Source organism: Brachypodium distachyon, chromosome 5 (genome assembly GCF_000005505.3).
Source record: "Brachypodium distachyon strain Bd21 chromosome 5, Brachypodium_distachyon_v3.0, whole genome shotgun sequence".
NCBI classification, from domain to species: Eukaryota; Viridiplantae; Streptophyta; class Magnoliopsida; order Poales; family Poaceae; genus Brachypodium; species Brachypodium distachyon.
Window position 1 is genome coordinate 20,754,828 of NC_016135.3, and position 19,389 is coordinate 20,774,216.

At 47.8% G+C, this 19,389-nt stretch overlaps 4 protein-coding genes across 5 annotated transcripts; 2 read left to right on the forward strand and 2 right to left on the reverse strand.

Moving 5' to 3' along the window:
* Window positions 1-1,782: 1,782 nt before the first annotated feature.
* Window positions 1,783-5,800, forward strand: LOC100828452 (glutamate dehydrogenase 2, mitochondrial). Its single transcript, XM_003580211.4, has 9 exons — window positions 1,783-2,420; window positions 2,513-2,626; window positions 3,558-3,779; window positions 3,886-3,960; window positions 4,044-4,160; window positions 4,342-4,592; window positions 4,920-4,995; window positions 5,116-5,202; window positions 5,298-5,800. Exons 1-9 carry the CDS (start codon window positions 2,313-2,315, stop codon window positions 5,481-5,483), a joined length of 1,236 nt encoding a protein of 411 aa, XP_003580259.1. The 5' UTR covers window positions 1,783-2,312; the 3' UTR covers window positions 5,484-5,800.
* LOC100841707 (translation initiation factor IF-2-like) lies at window positions 5,685-8,376 on the reverse strand. The gene is made up of 4 exons (XM_024456198.1): window positions 8,082-8,376; window positions 7,079-7,744; window positions 6,737-6,956; window positions 5,685-6,643 (listed from the first exon to the last, which is right to left on the reverse strand). The coding sequence occupies exons 1-4, from the start codon at window positions 8,172-8,174 to the stop codon at window positions 6,114-6,116; spliced, it is 1,509 nt and encodes a 502-aa protein (XP_024311966.1). The 5' UTR covers window positions 8,175-8,376; the 3' UTR covers window positions 5,685-6,113.
* Window positions 8,377-10,313: 1,937 nt separating this feature from the next.
* Window positions 10,314-11,120, forward strand: LOC100842011 (putative glycine-rich cell wall structural protein 1). The gene has a single exon (XM_003581433.4). The coding sequence runs from the start codon at window positions 10,465-10,467 to the stop codon at window positions 10,927-10,929; it is 465 nt and encodes a 154-aa protein (XP_003581481.1). The 5' UTR covers window positions 10,314-10,464; the 3' UTR covers window positions 10,930-11,120.
* Window positions 11,121-12,601: 1,481 nt separating this feature from the next.
* Window positions 12,602-15,928, reverse strand: LOC100842313 (histone-lysine N-methyltransferase, H3 lysine-9 specific SUVH5). Of its 2 annotated transcripts, none has more exons than XM_003581434.4 (2): window positions 15,627-15,928; window positions 12,602-15,520 (listed from the first exon to the last, which is right to left on the reverse strand). In XM_003581434.4, exon 2 carries the CDS (start codon window positions 15,440-15,442, stop codon window positions 12,893-12,895), a length of 2,550 nt encoding a protein of 849 aa, XP_003581482.1. In that variant the 5' UTR covers window positions 15,443-15,520; window positions 15,627-15,928; the 3' UTR covers window positions 12,602-12,892. The 2 variants fall into 2 exon arrangements, with proteins under 2 accessions (XP_003581482.1, XP_014751619.1); XM_014896133.2 differs by having other exon boundaries at window positions 15,619-15,928.
* Window positions 15,929-19,389: the final 3,461 nt, after the last annotated feature.

Here is a 19,389-nt window from a genome sequence, read left to right on the forward strand (position 1 = left end):
CTCAAACTCATGGCGTCTAGCGTCAGTCGGTGCATGTGGTGCAATGGAATGTGGTGCCAACTTATTGTGTAATTTGAATGCAGCGACACAAAAAAGGAGAAGGTGGAATTTGAGTGTACCAAGAAGCTAGGAGATGAGATATACTAGTGAGGACCACAAGAGTTAGTCATCATAGGTCTTCGCATGGTGCGCTTTTGTCGAGATTCGCACACGTGAAACAACATTCATCTTTGCAACAGTCTAAAAGGTGCTGTGCAAACATCACTTTGTATGCGACAAAAACATATATTCAAATGTGACAAGTACCGCGCCAAAAACAGCCAAATCTGGTGACAACTTTCTGCCTTGCCATATGTATGGCAACAACCATTGTCGCCTCCTCCACGCCGACAATTTAGGACTAGATGACAAAGTGGCACACCATTTGCCGTGGAAACTTAGTATTAGAGCATGGTCTTTGTTTTGAAATCCCATATTTGGCGTATGTGGCAAACGTGATAGTGATGACACAAGCTCACGGTGGTCGATGTTGGCCAGTGTGTGACGCGACAAATTACAATATGAATTTGGCATGGCCTGCACAGAACCATCACTGTGGAACAACAACAGTTGGAAGCTATCGGAGGTTTGTGGGAGGAGAGACAGAAGGCCAGTGACCCACTTCAAATAGAATAAGATAGAAATGGAGTGCGCAAAGAAAATAAAGAAAAAAAATTGATAGAGGACCAAGGCTAGTTGCAGGGGTTTCCTGCACGTGGCACTCCGCCATTGTGTGGGATCACACATGCAGATTGGCACGCGTGGAATGGCATTCCGCATTACAACAAAGTTTAAATAAAAGTCTTATGCAAAAATCACCAATTTATGTAAGGAATAGGCTAGTGAAGTACCGGGACAACTCTCGCCCGTCGCCACGTACCAGAATGGCCGCCATTGCCTCGTATGTGTCGACAATCCCGAAAAGACTACAAAGTGGAACACCATTTCCTCCACTATAAACTCAAGCAACTTAGTTTAAAAAAAAAAACTCGAGCAACTTCAACTGTTCGTCACATCTGACGTGATCTCTTGGTAGTTGGGACCGAGCAGGGATGCAAAGCCTGACAAGTCGTATCATCAGATTGCTGTCAAAGAAAGAGAGGAAAAGATGGATGCTAAATTTGGGTCACGAAGCACGCGCACCATCAGTCGTCAGCTCACACCCACCGTCGCATACACTGGAGTACCACATAAAAATAGTGAAAATGCCAGATTTGACTGACACGTGAGTCGTCCCACCAACTCCGGAGAAGCGGGGCACGGCGCTGGAGCCGTGTACAGCTTCCGTTTCCAGCCGAGCACCAGTGATTCTCGAAACGAACGGTGTCTGGCTCTTCTGAACCGAGCTTTCCTTGGGGAGGTAGTTTGCAGTTAATTAGCAGCGCCGGTCAGCGACCTTCTCTCTCGTCCGTCCATTTCGGGGGAGACGAGGACGACTTCGCCACGCAGCAAAAATGGCAGTCAGGCAGGGAGGCGCCCAGATCGTTTCGGAACTTTCTGCTCAGCCGATGGATCCTTCCTCAGATCAGAAAAAATATAAAATACTACCAAAAGTCGCACGACGAAAGGGTCAAGCAGGGGAAGCACATGCCCTGAAGAGTGGACCACCAAGTAGAGTACTCCTGTACACCGTCCAGTGGGACCAACAGAAACGAGGGGCGAGGGCGAAGAAGAGACAAAAGAAAACAGAAGTGAATGAAAAACACAGACACACGAGGAGCGAGGAAGCTACGGCCCCCCCAAAGCCATGGAGGAAGAGAGAGGACGGCTGCGGCCTGCGGGGAAATTCCTTTTCTTTGACCCCTCCCGATTTAATCTCACCTTTTTCCAGCTACGGCGCGCAATTAATCCCATGTTAAATTACGCTCCAGGCTGCGGAGACGTGTTGCTGAAACTAATCGCATCCTAGTCATCTCTGAGACATCGCCGTAATGGCGCAGTGCACGTTTTAATCCAGCGCCTTTTGATCCTATCCTGGACTTTTTTTCCCACTATTAATACCCCCCGCTTCGTCTTCCTTTCCGATCCATCGGAAAAAAAGCCAATCTCAGCTCGCGGCCGACTCCTCCTCCTCCTCCGGCCTCCCCCGACCTCCCGAAAAAATCCGCCTTTTTCCCCCCCGCTTGCCTTTTTGGGCGCGAAAAGCTCGCCCGGATCTTGCTCGCGTACGCGTCTTCCGTGTCCCTTTTTCGCTTCGGCTGTCCTCGCCCTGATCTTTCCTGCGGTTTGGTTGGAGCCGGGAGAGGGGGGGAAACAAGGTCGCCGCCGCCGCCATGAACGCGCTCGCCGCCACCAGCCGCAACTTCCGGCAGGCCGCGAGGCTGCTCGGCCTCGACTCCAAGCTCGAGAAGAGCCTCCTGATCCCGTTCCGGGAGATCAAGGTGCGTCGCGTCGCGTCCCGTGCGTGCTCCTGCCGTGTTCTTCGCTCCGGAGCTTGACTTGTTTGCTCCTGCCGTGTGTTGCTTCTTTGCAGGTGGAATGCACTATCCCCAAGGACGATGGCACCTTGGCGTCCTTCGTTGGGTTCCGCGTGCAGCATGACAATGCCCGCGGGCCGATGAAAGGTGGTATCCGCTACCACCCGGAGGTGAGGGATCTCATCTAATGATATTCTATTGTTAATTCTGTAATTTGACTCGTATCTTTGGCCCTTGTGGCTTTATTTATAAAGCAAATGTCTTTTCTCTGAAGAATCTATAAATTGACTGTGATTTCTCCTAAAAGGGTAATATATCACACGCAAAAAAGAAGAAGCTGCAGTGATTGTGAACAAGCCATGTTTTTGACAGTATTGTTTCTGGTCCATGAGTGCAATGCTCCTTTTAAGTGAGGTGGATCTCCAGTAGTTTGCATTCTTTGGTTGTTATGATCTTTCTTATGCAAGCATGCATTGCTCCTTTTTTTTATGTGTGCTAGGTCTATCGTTTTCAGATCTATGCATTCATATTCCTTTTGTTGAGCTGTCGAAACACGTGATGTATCACTGAAGTCGGTAATGATGTAACTGTCAGTTGATAAATTGCTATTTGTAACGACAAAGAGTGCAAATAAATTATTCTACATAACGACAAAAGAGCGAAATGAATTTGTTTATCCATTATGAGAAAAGAGCACAAATAAATTGTTATCCATAATGACAAAAGAATGCAAAAGAACATGTGCCATATGTCATGATCTGTTAATAACTTTTTTTTCCTTGAATAAACTATTCTAGTGATAATTTGTGGCTGTAGAAGGTTGTACGACAACCTTAAATGCTAAAAACGCCTAATTCAGTTACGGAAACAACCAATTTAGTTCGACATGTGTTCGGTAGCTTGACCGAGTTACTTGTGTGAGTAACATGGTAAGCACTATTTTTTTTTAGGAAATTGTCTTCACTAGGTGTTGTTCTTTATATTAGATTTTGAAAAGCCAAGTAGGTAAATCAGCTGCTGGATTGACTGCTTAATGCTTATCATATTATTGTTTTTCTTGTACTTAATCTGCTTGACAGCTGTGTTTAATCTTCTTGGCAGGTTGATCCTGATGAAGTAAATGCACTTGCTCAGTTGATGACATGGAAGACTGCCGTTGCAGATTTACCATATGGTGGAGCAAAAGGAGGAATTGGTTGTTCTCCTAGTGAACTAAGTATGAGCGAGTTGGAGCGCTTGACGCGTGTATTTACTCAGAAAATTCATGATCTTATTGGAACTCATACTGATATCCCTGCCCCAGACATGGGAACTAATGCACAGGTATGTTATGCAATTTTAGTACTCCTATCTTGTTTTCATTCACTGCCTTCCTGTGCTCTGTGACTTACCAATGTCTGAAACCTTTTCTCTACCGATTCTGATACAGACCATGGCATGGATTTTTGACGAGTACTCAAAATTCCATGGTCACTCCCCAGCGGTCGTCACAGGGAAGCCCATAGTAAGTATATAAACATCACATGTGTGTATAAACTCTTCATGGGTTATTATGATTTATGATTATAATTTGGATCTATTTGTTAGGATCTTGGTGGATCATTAGGTAGGGATGCTGCCACTGGACGTGGTGTGACGTATGCAACTGAGGCTCTTCTTGCTGAATACGGGAAGTCTATTTCTGGATCAACTGTTGTTATTCAGGTTAGTCATAATAAATCATTGACCTCCGTATGTCTTCTAACATACTTCTCAGATGGTAAAATGGTAACTCAGGCTACGATGTAGTAACTGAAATACTAAAACAATTATGTTCAAACATTAATGCTATTGTCAGCAGCCATCACCTTTGTAGCTTTGTCCTCAGTCTGTGAAAAATGTGCAGGGATTCGGTAATGTTGGTTCATGGGCTGCGCAACTTATCCATGCGAGAGGTGGTAAGGTAATTGCAATTGGAGATGTAACCGGTTCAATCAGAAACAAGGCAGGGATAGACATACCTGCTCTGATGAAGCACAGGAATGAGGGTGGTCACTTGAAAGACTTTCATGGTGCGGAAGTCATGGATTCCTCAGAGTTGCTGGTGCATGAATGCGATGTTCTCATCCCCTGTGCCTTAGGTGGAGTCCTTAACAGGTGATTGCTACTATCCTTCTCTGTCGACTTCTGTTGTTCATTGAAATGACTCTCCTAAAAACAATTGTGGCCTAAATCTTTTTCACCGGATTTCACCATATTGTTGATGATTTCTCTTGGTTTAATGTGACCAGCAAACATAACTGATGTACAAGTTACTGTAAAGTACAGACTTGCCAAAATCATTTTATTTATTTCAATCTTCTTATCTGCCGAGCAAGCTACTTCTTGTTGCTTCCGTGTACAAAGTATATTCTTCTGGTTGCTTCCTTGTACAAAGTATAGACTATAGGTAACTGACGATGTGCATGAATTAATTATCTGAAGGGAAAATGCACCTGATGTGAAGGCCAAATTTATAATTGAGGCTGCCAATCATCCAACTGATCCAGAAGCTGATGAGGTAAGAGTATGGGCAACATCAAACAATTAACAGGAATTTTTCATCCTTCAGAAATATACAAATATGGCCAGTTTTGCAATTCTGTTTCCTAAACGTATGCCTCTTGTTGTTACACTGCAGATTCTTACCAAGAAGGGAGTAATTGTTCTACCTGATATCTATGCTAATGCCGGTGGTGTGATCGTTAGCTATTTTGAGTGGGTTCAGGTAATTCACTATGCGATGATAATCGTCGCCATCTCATTCCACATTTGCATGTTTGCTTTAACCACCAGCTTCCTTATGCTGTTTTGATGGTGCAGAACATTCAAGGCTTCATGTGGGATGAACAGAAGGTGAACATGGAGCTTCACAAGTACATGAACAGCGCTTTTCAGCACATCAAGGCCATGTGCAGATCTCATGACTGCAACCTTAGGATGGGAGCATTCACCTTGGGAGTCAACCGGGTTGCGCGCGCCACCCTCTTGAGGGGCTGGGAGGCATGAGGCACTCCAGATTCTTCCTCACATCCAATAATTCATGTCCGACACCATGGTGGATGATAATTCTTATGTTCACCACTGCGGACATAGTTAATTCATCAGAAGTTGCCAGCATGGAAGGAGTCCAATTGAAATAATTTTTAGCGTACATGACAGAGATGATGTGTTTATTTTATTTTATTTTTGCTAATTCTCTGCCCAGGGTTGCCAATTGTGGTGATCGAGTTCTGCTTGGTGACAATATCGACAAATTGTTGTAAACCTTTGGATTTACTGAATGTTTTACAAAGGTTTCTGGCATTTCAGTAATTCTGGTCTGAGATTTGGTGTTCCTAAAATGTGACTGAGTTGCCTGAAATTTTATGACAATTCAAGACCTGCAAGAGTTGCGTACATTATTTGCGCATGATCTGACGAAAGATAAGGTCTTCTTTGGATGCAGGGTGTTGTTTAATTCAAACTTAGACTAAACTTAAGACACAAAAGAGATACACTTCATTCAAACAACCCCCTAAGCAACTTTGGCGGATACTAAAACACAAAAGCTATCATCCTCTCGCATTGCATTTAGCGAATCAAAAGGCGTTTTCAGAACTAAGATAGTTGATGATGCTTCATCAGTAGGTTTCAGAGCTACTTTGTCGCCACGGTGGTTGGCGCAGGCAGCGCGAGCACACAGAATAACCTACTACCTCCGTCCAACAACGAAGAATGTCTCAACTTTGACAAAATTTGAATGCATCTGTATACGTCTAGATACATCCAAATTTTGACAAACTCATTGGACGGAGGGTCTGGAACCTCACCAGCAGTCAGCTGAAAAAGTTTGCGAGGCTGGCAGCGCGGCTTCACTGGTACCGATCGAGCCTTGTTGGGTGTACCATCGCTGGCCGCAGAGGTCACCGGTGCCGATTTATGCTGCCGGCCGCGGCCCTTGGGTGTAGCAGATAGAGTCTTGTCAGCGGCCTTGTCTGCAATGGAGGCTGGGGCAGAGCCGTGGGTGGCTTCCGCAGGAGCGGAACTGCAAGACCGACGACGGCGCCTGTACTTTGACCGTGGAGCCTCAGTACCATGCTCTTCGTCGGCGGCTAATGCCGGAGCAGAACCTTCGTCAGCTGCCACGGGAACCAGTTTGGCAAGCTGGGTGCTGCTCTCCGGCGTATCTCTAATGAATGCGACAGGTTCCATGGGCACGAGCGCCAGCTTGGCTGATGGAGCTCCGCCTCCGTCATCCAGCGTGACGGGTGGCGGCATACTGAATGCGGCAGGTTCATTGGCCACGAGAGGCCGCTTGGCTGATGGAGCCTCGCCGCAATCATCCAGCGTGGCGGATGGAGCGCTAGAGCGCGCCAGCTCGCGCGGTTCAGCGGTTGATAGAGGAGCCTCATTACCGTCTTCCATGTCCGTGAGGAGGAGCGCTTCGCCAGAGACGCCGGCGGCCGCGGCCAGCGCGCGAAAGCGAGACCGGCCACGCGCCTGGCCGTCGTGGATGTCAGCTCGCCCCCGCACTTCTCATTACCAGCAGCCGGCGTCGGCCACGAGCCATCCTTCCGAGGCCGACCGCGCGCGCGCTTCGCCACGGGCGTCGCCATTGTTGCCGGTGGCAGCTCGCTCTCGACCTTCTCCTTGCCAGCAGCCGATGCCGGCGACGAACCATCCTTCCGAGGCCGACCGCGCCCGCGCTTCGCCACCGGCGTCACCATTGCTGCCGGTGGCAGCTCGCTCTCGACCTTCTCCTTGCCAGCAGCCGATGCCGGCGACGAACCATCCTTCCGAGGCCGACCGCGCCCGCGCTTTGCCACCGGCGTCACCATTGTTGCCGGTGGCGGCTCGCTCTCGACCTTCTCCTTGCCAGCAGGCGACGCCGGCCACGAGCCATCCTTCCGAAGCCGACCGCGCCCGCGCTTCGCCACTGTCCCCGGTGGCGGCTCGCTCCGGACCTTCTCCTTGCCAGCAGGCGACGCTGGCCACGAGCCATCCTTCCGAGGCCGGCCGCGGCCGCGCTTCGCCTCTGTCGCCGGCGACGGCGGCTTCTCCGCCGGGACCTCAGCAAGCGCGAGCTCGGTCTCGTCGGGGCGGCAGGCGTACCGACCAGGCGCGACGCACACGAAGAGGCCCTCGGCGACGTGCTTGGCGAGGTAATGCCGGAGGAACTTGTCGTGGGCGGCGGGGACGCCGGGGTGCCGGCCGCGGATGAAGTCCGAGATGGCGGCCTCCGCCGAGCCGCCGTCCTCGCCCAGCGCCGCGATCGCCTCGCCGATCATCTGCCAACCAACGAGGCCGCATCATTAATTAGGACGAAATCAAAAGCGCATCGAAACTCCATTGCTGTGCGCGCCGCAGAGCGCGCACTGGGACATTCTTTCACCCATTGCCATTAACAACGTAATCACGAGCTAATCAGGATTAAGCGCGAACGATTCCTTCACACATCCGATTAATTTCCTAATTTGGTTCCGTTGAGCAGAGAGTAACAGATCAAATCCAGCGATTCTTCGGCAAACAAAATTGCTCAACAGAAAATAAATAAGGGGGGAGGAATAAGCGGAAGTGTTGGAATAGGCGATTAATCCGCGGCGAGAAGAACAAGAAGTACAGTACCCATGAATACGGTGGGTGATCCGGCGTGGGGTCCCGAGGCTTCCGTACGGCGCCCGCCGGCGGCGACGACTGCCCCGCTGTGAGGGCCAGCATTGCGTAGAAGGTGGGACGGGATTGGATTGCTGCTCCCTTTCTTCGGTGGGAGGAGAGGAGACCAAGGAAAGAGGAGGGCGCAAATCTAGAAGAGACGGGTTTAAGAGTGGGAGAAGAGAAAGGATGCGTCTGCAGTCTGCTGCTCTGGGTTTGGGGGGAAAACCCAACTCTGTGTTCGGACCATATTACCTAGTTGTTTACTACTCCCTCCGTAACGAGGCATACCAGGGTTGGTGACCAAGCCTTCGTCACAAATTACTTCACGAATACGTGACTAATGTGATCAAAATCATAACCATAAACAAATATTCTTGAATAGAAATATAATAGATATGAATCTATGTCATATAATTATATATTAACAGAGTAATTTGTGGTCAAAGCATTGGTCAAAGAAAAACTAATACGCCTCCTATTGTTAGCTGGAGGTAGTGCTCCGTATAATCCGAGGGAAAGAGCTCTCTTTTTGTTTCTGATTGTTACATTCTCTTTATTTTTGGTGTTCTGGCCCAGGTTTGTTTGGAGATATTTTGCAGCAAAAATGTAGATCTACTCATCTACACGATAAAATTGCCATTAGTTTTTCTTTCAGATAGCAAATGTTTGACATCATCTGAAACACGAACATTGCGTTTATGGGAACATTGCACTTAAACTTTTCTTTAGGTAAATACACCCGCGCTCCTATTTTTATTGTCACGGTGTCAGTTTACTCCTAAAATTATGAAACTGAACACTTTAGTCCTAATTTCATGATAAGTGGTGCACGCGAGGTCCTAAGTTCGTTCAGGCGCGCGTCTGACTCGCCTACGTGGCACGTTGACCGTGACATGTCGGCTCAGGGCGTTTGGCAGGAGTTTTGCCGCCACGGCGGATGGGATTTTTTGCAGAAAACCCCCTGACGGAGGAGGCATCCTTTTTATTTCTCCCACTCTGTTCCTCTCCCTTCTCCCCTTCGTACCCGACAACGATTCTAAGACGACGTAGTGGCGACCGGCGGCGCTATAGGTGACAAGCCGGCAGGGAGGCGCTGAAGGCAGCGGCGGGGACACGCTGGTCGGGATGGCCTGCACGAAGGAGCTGGCCATCAACCTCGTTGTCATGGCGGCGGCGGCGACTGAGAAGAGAGGGCAAGGAAACAAAGAACTCGAATAGAAAACATAGAGGACGAGGAAGATGACCAGGTTTTTATAGGCGTTTTTTTGCAAAATTTCCAACCGCCGCGGCGGCAAACTCCCGCCAAACGCCCCTGAACCAACGTGTGCGCGTTAACGTGCCACGTAGGCGAGTCAGACGCGTCCGAACGAGCTTAGGACCTCGTGTGCACCACTTGTCATAAAATTAAAATGTTCAGTTTCATACTGTTAGGATACAACCGACACCCGTGATAATAAAAATAGGACCGGCTGTGCTTATCTTTTTTTAATATCAGCTGGAATGCATGAAACGGAGGCTACCATTTGAAGGGAAAAGATCTAGCGCAGTACTCCTACCCTTGAGTAGTGCCGTCCGTACTATGTCTGCCAAGCGACTGTGTCACGAAAGGGCTGCATCGTTTATCACACCAGCAAGTCTACAGTAGGGTCCGTAGCCCAGCATCTATCTTTCTTTTCTGAGCTGTACCTCCCAGGAGATATCTCTACTCTACGGCAGAATCCATGACTCTTTCACCTCGAAGAGTTTGAGGCAGAGCTTAAATCGGAATTGGGAAGTACTCTGCATACGACACGAATTGTGTCCGACAATAAAACTGGTTTCTAGTTTACTTGAACTGTTTCATCTTGCATCTAGCGTTGAAAAACACGGTCGTTGCTATTTTATTTACTCTACCACGAAGCTGGCAAATTTACAAAATTGGAATATATATACTACTCCCCCCGATTCTAAATTGTACATGTATCTAGACGTTTTTAAAAAATAAATACATTCATATTTGAGCAAATTTGAGACAAGAATTTATGATCGAAGTGAGTATACAAATTTAAGTCACTTATTTTTGAACGGAAGAGTTTAAACAAACAAGGTTCCGCGGAATTCTAGCACACACTTGCAATCTAAGACTGGCAAAAACCCACACAAGAATTTAGAGGTACACGAAGTTCAGAATGAAAGAACGTCCAGCTAATCCCCGAGGCACCAGCTAAAGAAAAACAAAAAAAACGCGAGGCACCCCAGCGAAAAAGAGACCCGGTCAACAACCGGAACCGGAAGGGTCAACTCAAGGGCCAAGAGCCCAAGATTCTTTATTCTCTACTCTGTGCAGTGCGCACGCGCCGTCGACGACATCGCCATGGACGCACCGAGGGACCCCCCACCCGGGCGCGCGCGCGCGCCGCCACCGGGATGGAGCGGCGATTCCGCGTCCGGGCAGGGCACCGGCCCCGACGGCTCCTTGAGCAGGTACGGCTGGGAGTGGGCGTCGGGGCCTGGAGGCGGCTGGGGCTACGGCTACGGCCACAGCTCAGCGCAGAGCCCCGGCGGCACCGCGGCAGAGGGATCGGCGTTCGGGTTCGGCTACGGCAGCGGCGGGGGAGGAGGCGGTGGAGGGGGGAGCGGGCGTGGAGGAGGATTCGGCTTCGGCGGGCGCGGCGGCCACGCTGGAGGGTTCGGCTGGGGCGGCCGGCACGGCGGATGGGGAGCCGGCGGTGGGGCGTTTGGGAGCGACCACGGCGGCTGGGGCATGCGCGGAGGGTTCGGCGGTGGGAGGCAAGGGCAACGGCCGCCGCCGCGTGGAGGACGCGCCGGCCGCAATTGACTCCGGGTCTGTATGGTATGGCGCGGTGTCGCTACCAGTAGTACCAGTAGCAGAGTGCGTGATCTTGCTGGTCTCTCTCTCAGGCCGGTTCAACCTTTGTTGTCTTGAAGTGTTGATGATCAATAGCATGATCAGGGTCTTGACCCTTGGATTGGTTTATAACTTTGAATGCGCAAGTGATTATGGTGATGTGCTCTTGATGTTCTGACGCTAGATGATAACTGAACATTCGACATTGGCGCAGTGTCATGTCGCTTAAGGGCAAAATTCCAGCAACAGAACCGAACGAACGTTTTCTTTCTTTCTTTCAGGTAAAGATGCGTCCTACGCAGAATCCCAAATTGCGGACACCTGACGAATATACGGGTAAGAGTGAGTTTTGCTAGTGAAAGCCAAAGTTGCTAAACTTTAAGATCCTGCAGACTCGGGAATACTACTTGAATAGGACCGCGCCACCCTAATTCCAAGCCTTCACACGAGAGTTCCGCAACCTTGCTGGAGTTCAGAATAACCACAGTTCATAGCCAATTCTCGGTCAACAGCTGAACCCTCCTGCGCCGAACAAAATTATCCTGCGCTAACTTCCCAAATGAGCAATGGAACTTTACAGAAACATATCTACTTCCCATTCCCAAACAGCTTCGGATGGAAAGTACAGAAACATATTTACTCTCGGTCTTCAGCAAGTACAATAAACTCACGGGACCACAATTGCTTCAATATCGCTTTGGAACTTCACTTCTGAGAATGTAATAATAAGTCTTTGTGAGTTCTGGAGCGTCCGGGATATTTTGCTTTTCAAACTCACGGCTGCAAAGCCAAACATGGATTACGGAGTAAGAAATTAGGACACCTGGAGCAAAATTGTTCAGCAGAAATGATATTCATGCCAGCACATCTCCGATAAAATGCAATGATGCAAGCTGTAGGGCTAGTGTAAATGACATGACCCGAGCATAGATGACTACATCATCTGGAGCAGCATATGGAAACTTTGGTTTTCAACTGTATCCTCTGTACCGACAAGCATATAATATCCTTAACTTCATTATCCATATAAGATATAAATCTATAGAAGGATTTGGAATGGATATTTCTTTTTACTAGCTTTGGCACACCAATTTGATTCTGCTTCTTTTATGAATGAAAATATATGAATTTGATAGTTCAGTTGCAATTGTACTTGGAACTAAAAAACCATGGTAAAAGGAACCGGCAATAACAAATATAAGAGCACAGAGAACTACATCATTTGGAAGAGAGTATATGAAAGTTTTAAAAGCCATTCTAAGTGCCCACAAATGCAGATGGAAGTCCAGACAAACCAACAAATCTGACCACATCTCAGTGACACCATGATTCTGCTTCCGACCCTTCTTGAACCTGCAGCTCTTTTTGAGACATGAGTTTCTTCCGGAAAAAAGACATTAGAGCAGGGTAAGCCGACTTAACTGTAGATGCCGGATTTTTCCGAAGCCCAGGCAAACAAATTTTCATCCCCCATTGCGCCGGCGCCGCATAGGTATACTCAGAATCTCATCCACATCCGGGGGCAAGAACACCTCACAGACCAAATGTACGTTCCATCTTCCAATATTGTGATCAACCAACTCCGAATTCAGAGTAGTAACAGGCATGGGAGCAAGCTGGCTCATTTGGTTTCATAGAGATAGAGCTCAGAATCCAACTTGGATCTGTGAATTTTATACTATGATAATTCAGTGGCTGCTGCATTCGAAACTATGAAACCATGGAAAAGGGGACCAGAAGGTCCAGAAATAACGGATATTATTGACAATCATAGATGGTCTAAGTAACTGATGGCATAAAGTTCACTCTTACCATTGCTTTGATTTTAGCTTCTGACCTCTTGTCTAAGAATTAATTTTAATTCTTAAGACACATGAAAAGCTAGAACCAAGAAATAAGTTCAATAGAGCTACAAAGGAATCACATTCTAGACCTAATACAACCAGCCATCACACTCAACAGAGCCACAAAGGCATTTCTTCTTCTTGATGTTACCATTGGCATCATGAACCTGATCTATCGTATAGTTGTAGTGATATGCTAGCTCTTCACAGGGTTGAATATTCTCACAGGCAAAGAACATGATATGAGGCACACTCTTGTCGTCATGATCATAGAGGACATTTTGTGCAAAAAGGTTGGGGGTGCAACTATGGTTGACAAATTTTGCAAAGTTGCCCATCTTTGAAGCATCAACAGCAAAACCAGATTCTTCATCCTTACCCGGACCCTTCTGAAGCGAGGGTATTGATCTTGATAGACCCTCCCAAAGGATTTCATCGTAATAATTATGCCCAATAGCAAATAAGTACTCATCAGTCGTCCTTTTCTGTGCCTCTTCATCGTCCAACACTTCACCTATATACTCACATACAAAGCTTCCACAAGGTATAAAGTCGAGCGTCTTTACGCCCCAACCCATTGATTTGGTTTTGAAGACTTGCAGCCGAAATTTCATGCCTTTTTGGCCAACTCTGTTATGACACGTAGGAGGACACTTGCAAGAAGGTCCACACTCGTAAACAAGAGGCTTTGCTGCTAAGATACGACCTTTATCATTGAAAGGGATCTCCCCACCATTTTTCACTGCACAAGCACACTTTTTAGAATCCGAGCATCCGCCAACACAAGCACAACCTGCTGGAGGAGCTGGCTTGAAGGTAGAGGGGTATCGCAGGCGTGAAATGTAGTGATAGGGCATTAGGTACTCATTAGATACTGAGTTCACAACAGATATTGGGATCTTCTCCAACCCTAGGGATATATCTTTCATGATAACACCATCATATGATTCAGCCTGTCCAGATTTCAGAATTTCTTCAATGTCGATGTGTTTCTGTCCTGCCATTCTTCTGAGTTGGAACATATACACATAACAATCTTCGCTCTCTTTCTCCCTCCAGTATTTCTCGACTAAATATAAACCCCCGTATATAAGAACTTTCTTCTTTTGGCAGTTTCCACTAAGATTTGTGCTAAGCCCATGGATAACACGGACTGGTGTTTTAGTATCCATGCTCTTCTTTAGTGCAAGGTTGGTACCAGCTATTTTCTGATTGATTGTAGCTGTCAATGATCCAGCATACACGAAAGCATCCAAATTATTCTTCTTAACATCAGAAGATTTTGCATATGACACAATGCTAACAGCTACACAAGTCCCATCCTCCTCCTTGATATGATCGATCCCTAACCGGTGCGGATGATGCAGACCAACTACACAAAGCTCAACCCTCATATGAAAGATATCACCAACATGGATTCCAGGCACACTGCCAACATATTTCTTACCGTTGCACTCTGAAAGGAAACGGACCCTGAAGGTTTTGTAAGCTTGTAGGTCAAGCCCTTGCGCTTCCGTTGATCTGTGTTCATGTTCATTCAAAAGCTTCCTGTAAATTAACCGAAAATTCTGCAAAGATCTCATGACGTTCTCCCTAGCGAGGGCAACTCCACTATTCGGCATTCCTTGGTTATGATCATCCTTCTCAGTCTTCCTCTTCTTGTGTGCAGTTTGGATTTCCTTCTCACCTTTCACTGAGGAGAAACCACGCATAGCTGAAACTCTAACACTAGATTGAGCACTTGTATAACATCTCACACTACCTCTAGTTGCTGGAGCGCACTGTGTCGACCTGCCTTGAACCCTGTATTCCGGAGTATGAAGAGATCCACTATTGGAGCAGAAAGCTTTCGAGAATGGCCGCTTGTACCCAATCTGGAACCTCCATGGTGCTAGTGATTTCCTCCCCCTGCGGCAATTTGTGTCATTACCATTGCTTCCAGGACCTGCCAAGCTGCATCCTTTGGCTGCTACTTCACTCTCCTCGGCAGCCCCATTTCCTGTGCTACCACAATTTCCCTTCAACCCCTCCTGCATGCAATCTGCGCCGGAAGGATTATCGCTCTTTAAGCCACTCCCAGCTTCAGAAGACTTCACAGAACCCTCAGGCATCCCCTCAGGGCTCCAAGCTGACCCATCACCAGCATCAATGTTGCCGCCACTCCCAATATTCTGTACATTTTTATCTCCCACAATATCAATGCAGTTGGACCCCAGCGAGTCTTTTCCAGCTGTGACACCACCACCCTTGGCATTCCCCAAACCCTGCAATCCAGGGACCTCCGTACCACCATTGTTGCTGGACTTGCCCAAACTGCAGGCCTTTTCAGCACAACGGCCAGCGTCATTCGCCATTTTCTCCACATCAGAGCTCTTCATGCCCGAACTTCGAGTGCATCTCTTCAATTGGCGATCCCCCCGACCTCCCACGTTCTTGCCGCCGCTCCCTGCCACCGCTGCCAATCCACGACTCTTCGAACCCGAATCGGCCACGGGCACTCCGCCGCTGCCTCTGGGCGCGGCGGTGGGGTTCTTGACCTGCTGCCTGACAAAGCCGCGCTGGAAGCGCCACGGCGCGAGCATCTTGTACTTCTGCGGCCCGGCCGCCCTGGGCGGCACCACCTCTCCCCCGGCGTCCATCTAGAGCCGCGAGCGCCCTCCCACCGCCGCGCGCACCTTCTTGAACAAGACCCTTCCTCCACAAAAGGCCCTACCCAACTGCACGCGGAGAAAACAGATCAACACAAGGTATCAGGCCGAATCGAACGAAAGGGGCGAGAGATAGGGGAGGGGGCGTCTCGGCTAAGGTTACGCACGTGCATACCTCGGTGCGGCGGCGGCGGCGGCGGCGATGGATGGGAAAGAGGCAGGATGCGCCCCGCGCCTTGGGAATCCCGGGGGGCAGAAGTGGCGGGGTTGGCGCGACGTGAGGCGAGGCTTTCCTCTAATGGCGGAGCAGAAGGGGAGAGAGGTCGGACGCGCGGATCCGAGAGGAGGAGAGGAGAGCAAGCGCACCGGGCTTCGGGATGAGCGCCGGCGTTGTCGTTGGTTGGCTGAGTCTGACGGTGGGGGGCGGTGCGCATGGAGGCAACCTCTAAAGACTGCGCATAGAGGCAACCTCTCGTGACTGCGGCCCGCTCACTCTAAGGTTTAGAAATAGAAAATGACTCTTTCTCTAAATGCAAACTACAAGAAGTAAGCATCACTAAAATAAAAGAGATAGACAAAAACCATAAGAAACATGCATGTCAACTTTACTCAGACGTGGGACACAGCTTAAAAGTAAAATTGACTCTAGCCACTACATCATTTGGTGATAAGCTTAGAGATATGTCATGGGTCCCAGCTTAGAGGTAGAACTATCTTTAAAGAGCGTGGATGCCCTTATAGCTATCGGAGCATCTCTCTTCCCCTTTCCCGGTTGATGATCTGATATTCTGATTTGATTTACCATAGCCGGAGTCCAGTTTAATGTGGGACTGGCTTTACAGTTTTGTACAGTTGTAATTTTCTAGTCACATTTGGGTTTGCCAATGATTTTTATTTATAACTTGACATTTAGGGTTAAACTTCTTCCAAATTTAGGTTTTTTTAGTAATCAACGGGGAAGACTCCCCACCTGAATTTATTATCTCAAAAGAAGAATCAGTACAGTTCAAGATCGTATCGAAAGCACTACGGATCCGAGTTTTAGTCGGATAGATAGAAATGTCACAGGTTGGCGGCGACCTTTTGATCGGGCTTACGAAAGCGAAGGAACCAAAGAGTTAGGTCCTCAATGATGGTACTTACTACAAGCGGAGATGGGAGATCCTGGTTATGGAAGACCATGGCATTTCTTGAGTCCCAGATCCTTGAATAGATGATTGGGAGGATCGATGTTTACACTAGAGCGCCTGGTGTAAGGGGACAACGAATGTCCCAGATCTGTCGTATTAAAACAGAAGCCACCTGAATATGCAGTTTGGACCATACCCTGGCTAGTCGATTTCGACAAAACAGACCTCTAGCCGAAAACAATTTCACAGAATAAACTCATCACGAAACTATTTCACAAATCTAATCCTTTCGCATAGCGTCTAATAGTTAGGCGTTAAAATCGGTAGCATAACGCCTCTCCCTAAGACGCTATGCTCCTGCCAGCATGGCCAAACGGGCCAGCCTGAACCCCGCACTGACTATGTAGAGGCATACGGTAGGACGTTATGTTCGGGGCATAGCGCCCGTGGTAGAGGCCCTATGATCTTACATTGCATGCGTTTAAGGAGACGACGTTCTCTTCTTGTACTAGTTACAAGGATGAGCAAAAGCAAACAGCACGTTGATCACCCGGCTTGCTCCTGTGCTGTGTGCAAGCTAGGCGCAGCCTTAGACTAAGCTACGGCTAGGGTAGGCCTGCCTGTTGCATGCATGGGGTGCAGACGTGATAAGCCGGTGGGGTCACGGGATTAATCCATTTCGATAGCTGGTTTAGCATGGTATGTGGAGATGCATGCATGCCTGTGTGCAACAGTGAAGAACCTGATTGTATTCATCGCCGGTGGGCGCTGAGCCGGGCAGGGAGGGCGTACGTACATGCATGAATCATGCTAGGAAACGCGGTGGAATCCGCAGGGATTGAGGAGCGTCTTTCCTAGCTGCCATAGCGCCTTACACTGAGCCGTTATGTCAGGACTTAGCAAAATTTGAGATCCTGCATGGTCACGGGTGGGATCTGAGCTGGTCACGTTTGGCCACGGTGGCATGAACGTAGCGCCTTAGTGAGAGGCGATATGCTGCAGAGCTTAACGCCTAAAGGTTAGATTTAAGAAATAATTTCGCCACGTTCTATTTTGTTTTCGAAATCCACTCCTGGCTAAGGTCGCGCAGCGGAAGAACAGGTGGTCGGCATCCTCGATCAGGCATGGGCAGCGGGGGCAGGAAGAGTCTTGTAAGATGCTTTTACGCTAAAGGTTAGCCCTAGCACAGAAGCCACGTGACGGGACCGCAGTGTGCCAGACGATATCAAGTACTGAAGAAGAGAGATCACATAAAGCAAGCAACTCGGCCTTGGCCGTATTAGTTAGTCAGTTATGCAGGCTTGTTTGCAGACCATCTTGTAGTATTTCTAGGACGAAGGCTTGGGGTTTTGTGTGGTGGGAGTATATGGCAGGGAAAACTATTGATAGTATGGTTCACTGAGAAGCCATCTATCCTACCAGAAAAAGGTAGAGGAGCCATCAAATATTGAACACATTGTGAGCTGGCAAAGAGTTTGTAGGACGTTTTGAATGATGGCTGCTAAGTAGGACGTGTTTGGGGTGAAAGTATTTAACGGTTAATTTATGTCTGATTTGTGTGTTGATACGTTTTGCAAATAGGTTGCTCAACTCTACACGTCTTCACACAAGGTATTTTTTGCAACCATTCCCTCGTGTAGATGCATTGCGTTGTACGGGTGACATGCATCTTTAACTTCTTAAAGTTGGGAGTGGATGGAAACAGCGGCGGAGCCAGGCCCAGGAACAAGGGCCATAGCCTAGGACGTGGAGCTTCTTTTGCTTTGTGTTTTAGTATATACAACTGGTTTGGTTGGTGCTTGATTGAATCATGGCTCCGCCACTAGAAGGAGACAACAGGCAATGCCCAATGACCATGAGCGTCATACTGAAACAACCAAACGTCAATGACGGAGTTTGAAGGGCATAAGGCCAACTTCATGATTATGTCTAGTGGTTGTAGCCTAGAAAAGATTGATTCCATGTATAAATAGGCAAAATTAGTAAAGATATAAACACCATCTATCCAGGTTTCTCATGGTCACTCAAATTTCTAGAATTCTCATTGGCAATTTGGTATCATTATTTTTCTAGTTGCGTTCTCACTCTCATCACTATCCTTCAACACTATTGACATCTCGTTGATCAAGATTCTCAATATTATCATTCCTAAAAATGCACGTCCTCTTTATGAGATTTGATTAATTGATCTACTAGTTGCGTCCTTTTGTTTTTTGAAATAGAAATGCTTCTTAAGCGACATGCTTGCAAGCAAAGAAAAGAGAAACACATAATGAGAATGTTTCACGGTTGAAAAAGACTGCAAGACTAGACAATTAGTTATGTCCTCCAAGACTAAACAACGGTAGCCCCAGTTGAAAAAAAAACTCTAAACAACAGTTGCAAAGTGTTGTAAAAAATATAAATGAAACATCAATTGCTAGACTGAGGTTGACACAAAATAGAGTGGATGCAAAAAAAAATTGATCGTGTTGGTTGGTGAGGATTTCCTCACGATCCTTGCGATTTGTTGTAGACCTCTCAGTGTGTGATGCAATCGCACAGTGGTGAAAAAGAAATAGTGAATTTCACTTTTTACCCCATGTTTGGTAATCAGTGACGGTGTTTATCCCATTTCAAAAATCTTTGCCACATTCTACCTCCTGTTTGTACATACATGCGACATGTTTTACACATTTAAAATATTGATCCGTTTCGGACATCTTGGCCGACTATTCGGAGTGACGTGGCAAGTCATGTTATCTTGCTAAGCCGTTTTCTCCTTTCCTGTTTCAGACCCGACCCGTTTACATTCCGGACCCGTTTCAC

Excerpts from the sequence above, each read along its gene's own strand:
- LOC100828452 (XM_003580211.4), top strand. The coding sequence starts at position 2,313 with ATGAACGCGCTCGCCGCCACCAGCCGCAACTTCCGGCAGGCCGCGAGG. Across the intron at positions 4,161-4,341 it reads GATCAACTGTTGTTATTCAG|GGATTCGGTAATGTTGGTTC; the intron begins GTTAGTCATAAT and ends AAAAATGTGCAG. Across the intron at positions 5,203-5,297 it reads GCTATTTTGAGTGGGTTCAG|AACATTCAAGGCTTCATGTG; the intron begins GTAATTCACTAT and ends TTGATGGTGCAG.
- LOC100841707 (XM_024456198.1), bottom strand. The coding sequence starts at position 8,174 with ATGCTGGCCCTCACAGCGGGGCAGTCGTCGCCGCCGGCGGGCGCCGTA. Across the intron at positions 7,745-8,081 it reads ATCACCCACCGTATTCATGG|ATGATCGGCGAGGCGATCGC; the intron begins GTACTGTACTTC and ends GTTGGTTGGCAG. Across the intron at positions 6,957-7,078 it reads TCGAGAGCGAGCTGCCACCG|GCGCGTGGCCGGTCTCGCTT; the intron begins GCAACAATGGCG and ends CACGACGGCCAG.
- LOC100842011 (XM_003581433.4), top strand. The coding sequence starts at position 10,465 with ATGGACGCACCGAGGGACCCCCCACCCGGGCGCGCGCGCGCGCCGCCA.
- LOC100842313 (XM_003581434.4), bottom strand. The coding sequence starts at position 15,442 with ATGGACGCCGGGGGAGAGGTGGTGCCGCCCAGGGCGGCCGGGCCGCAG.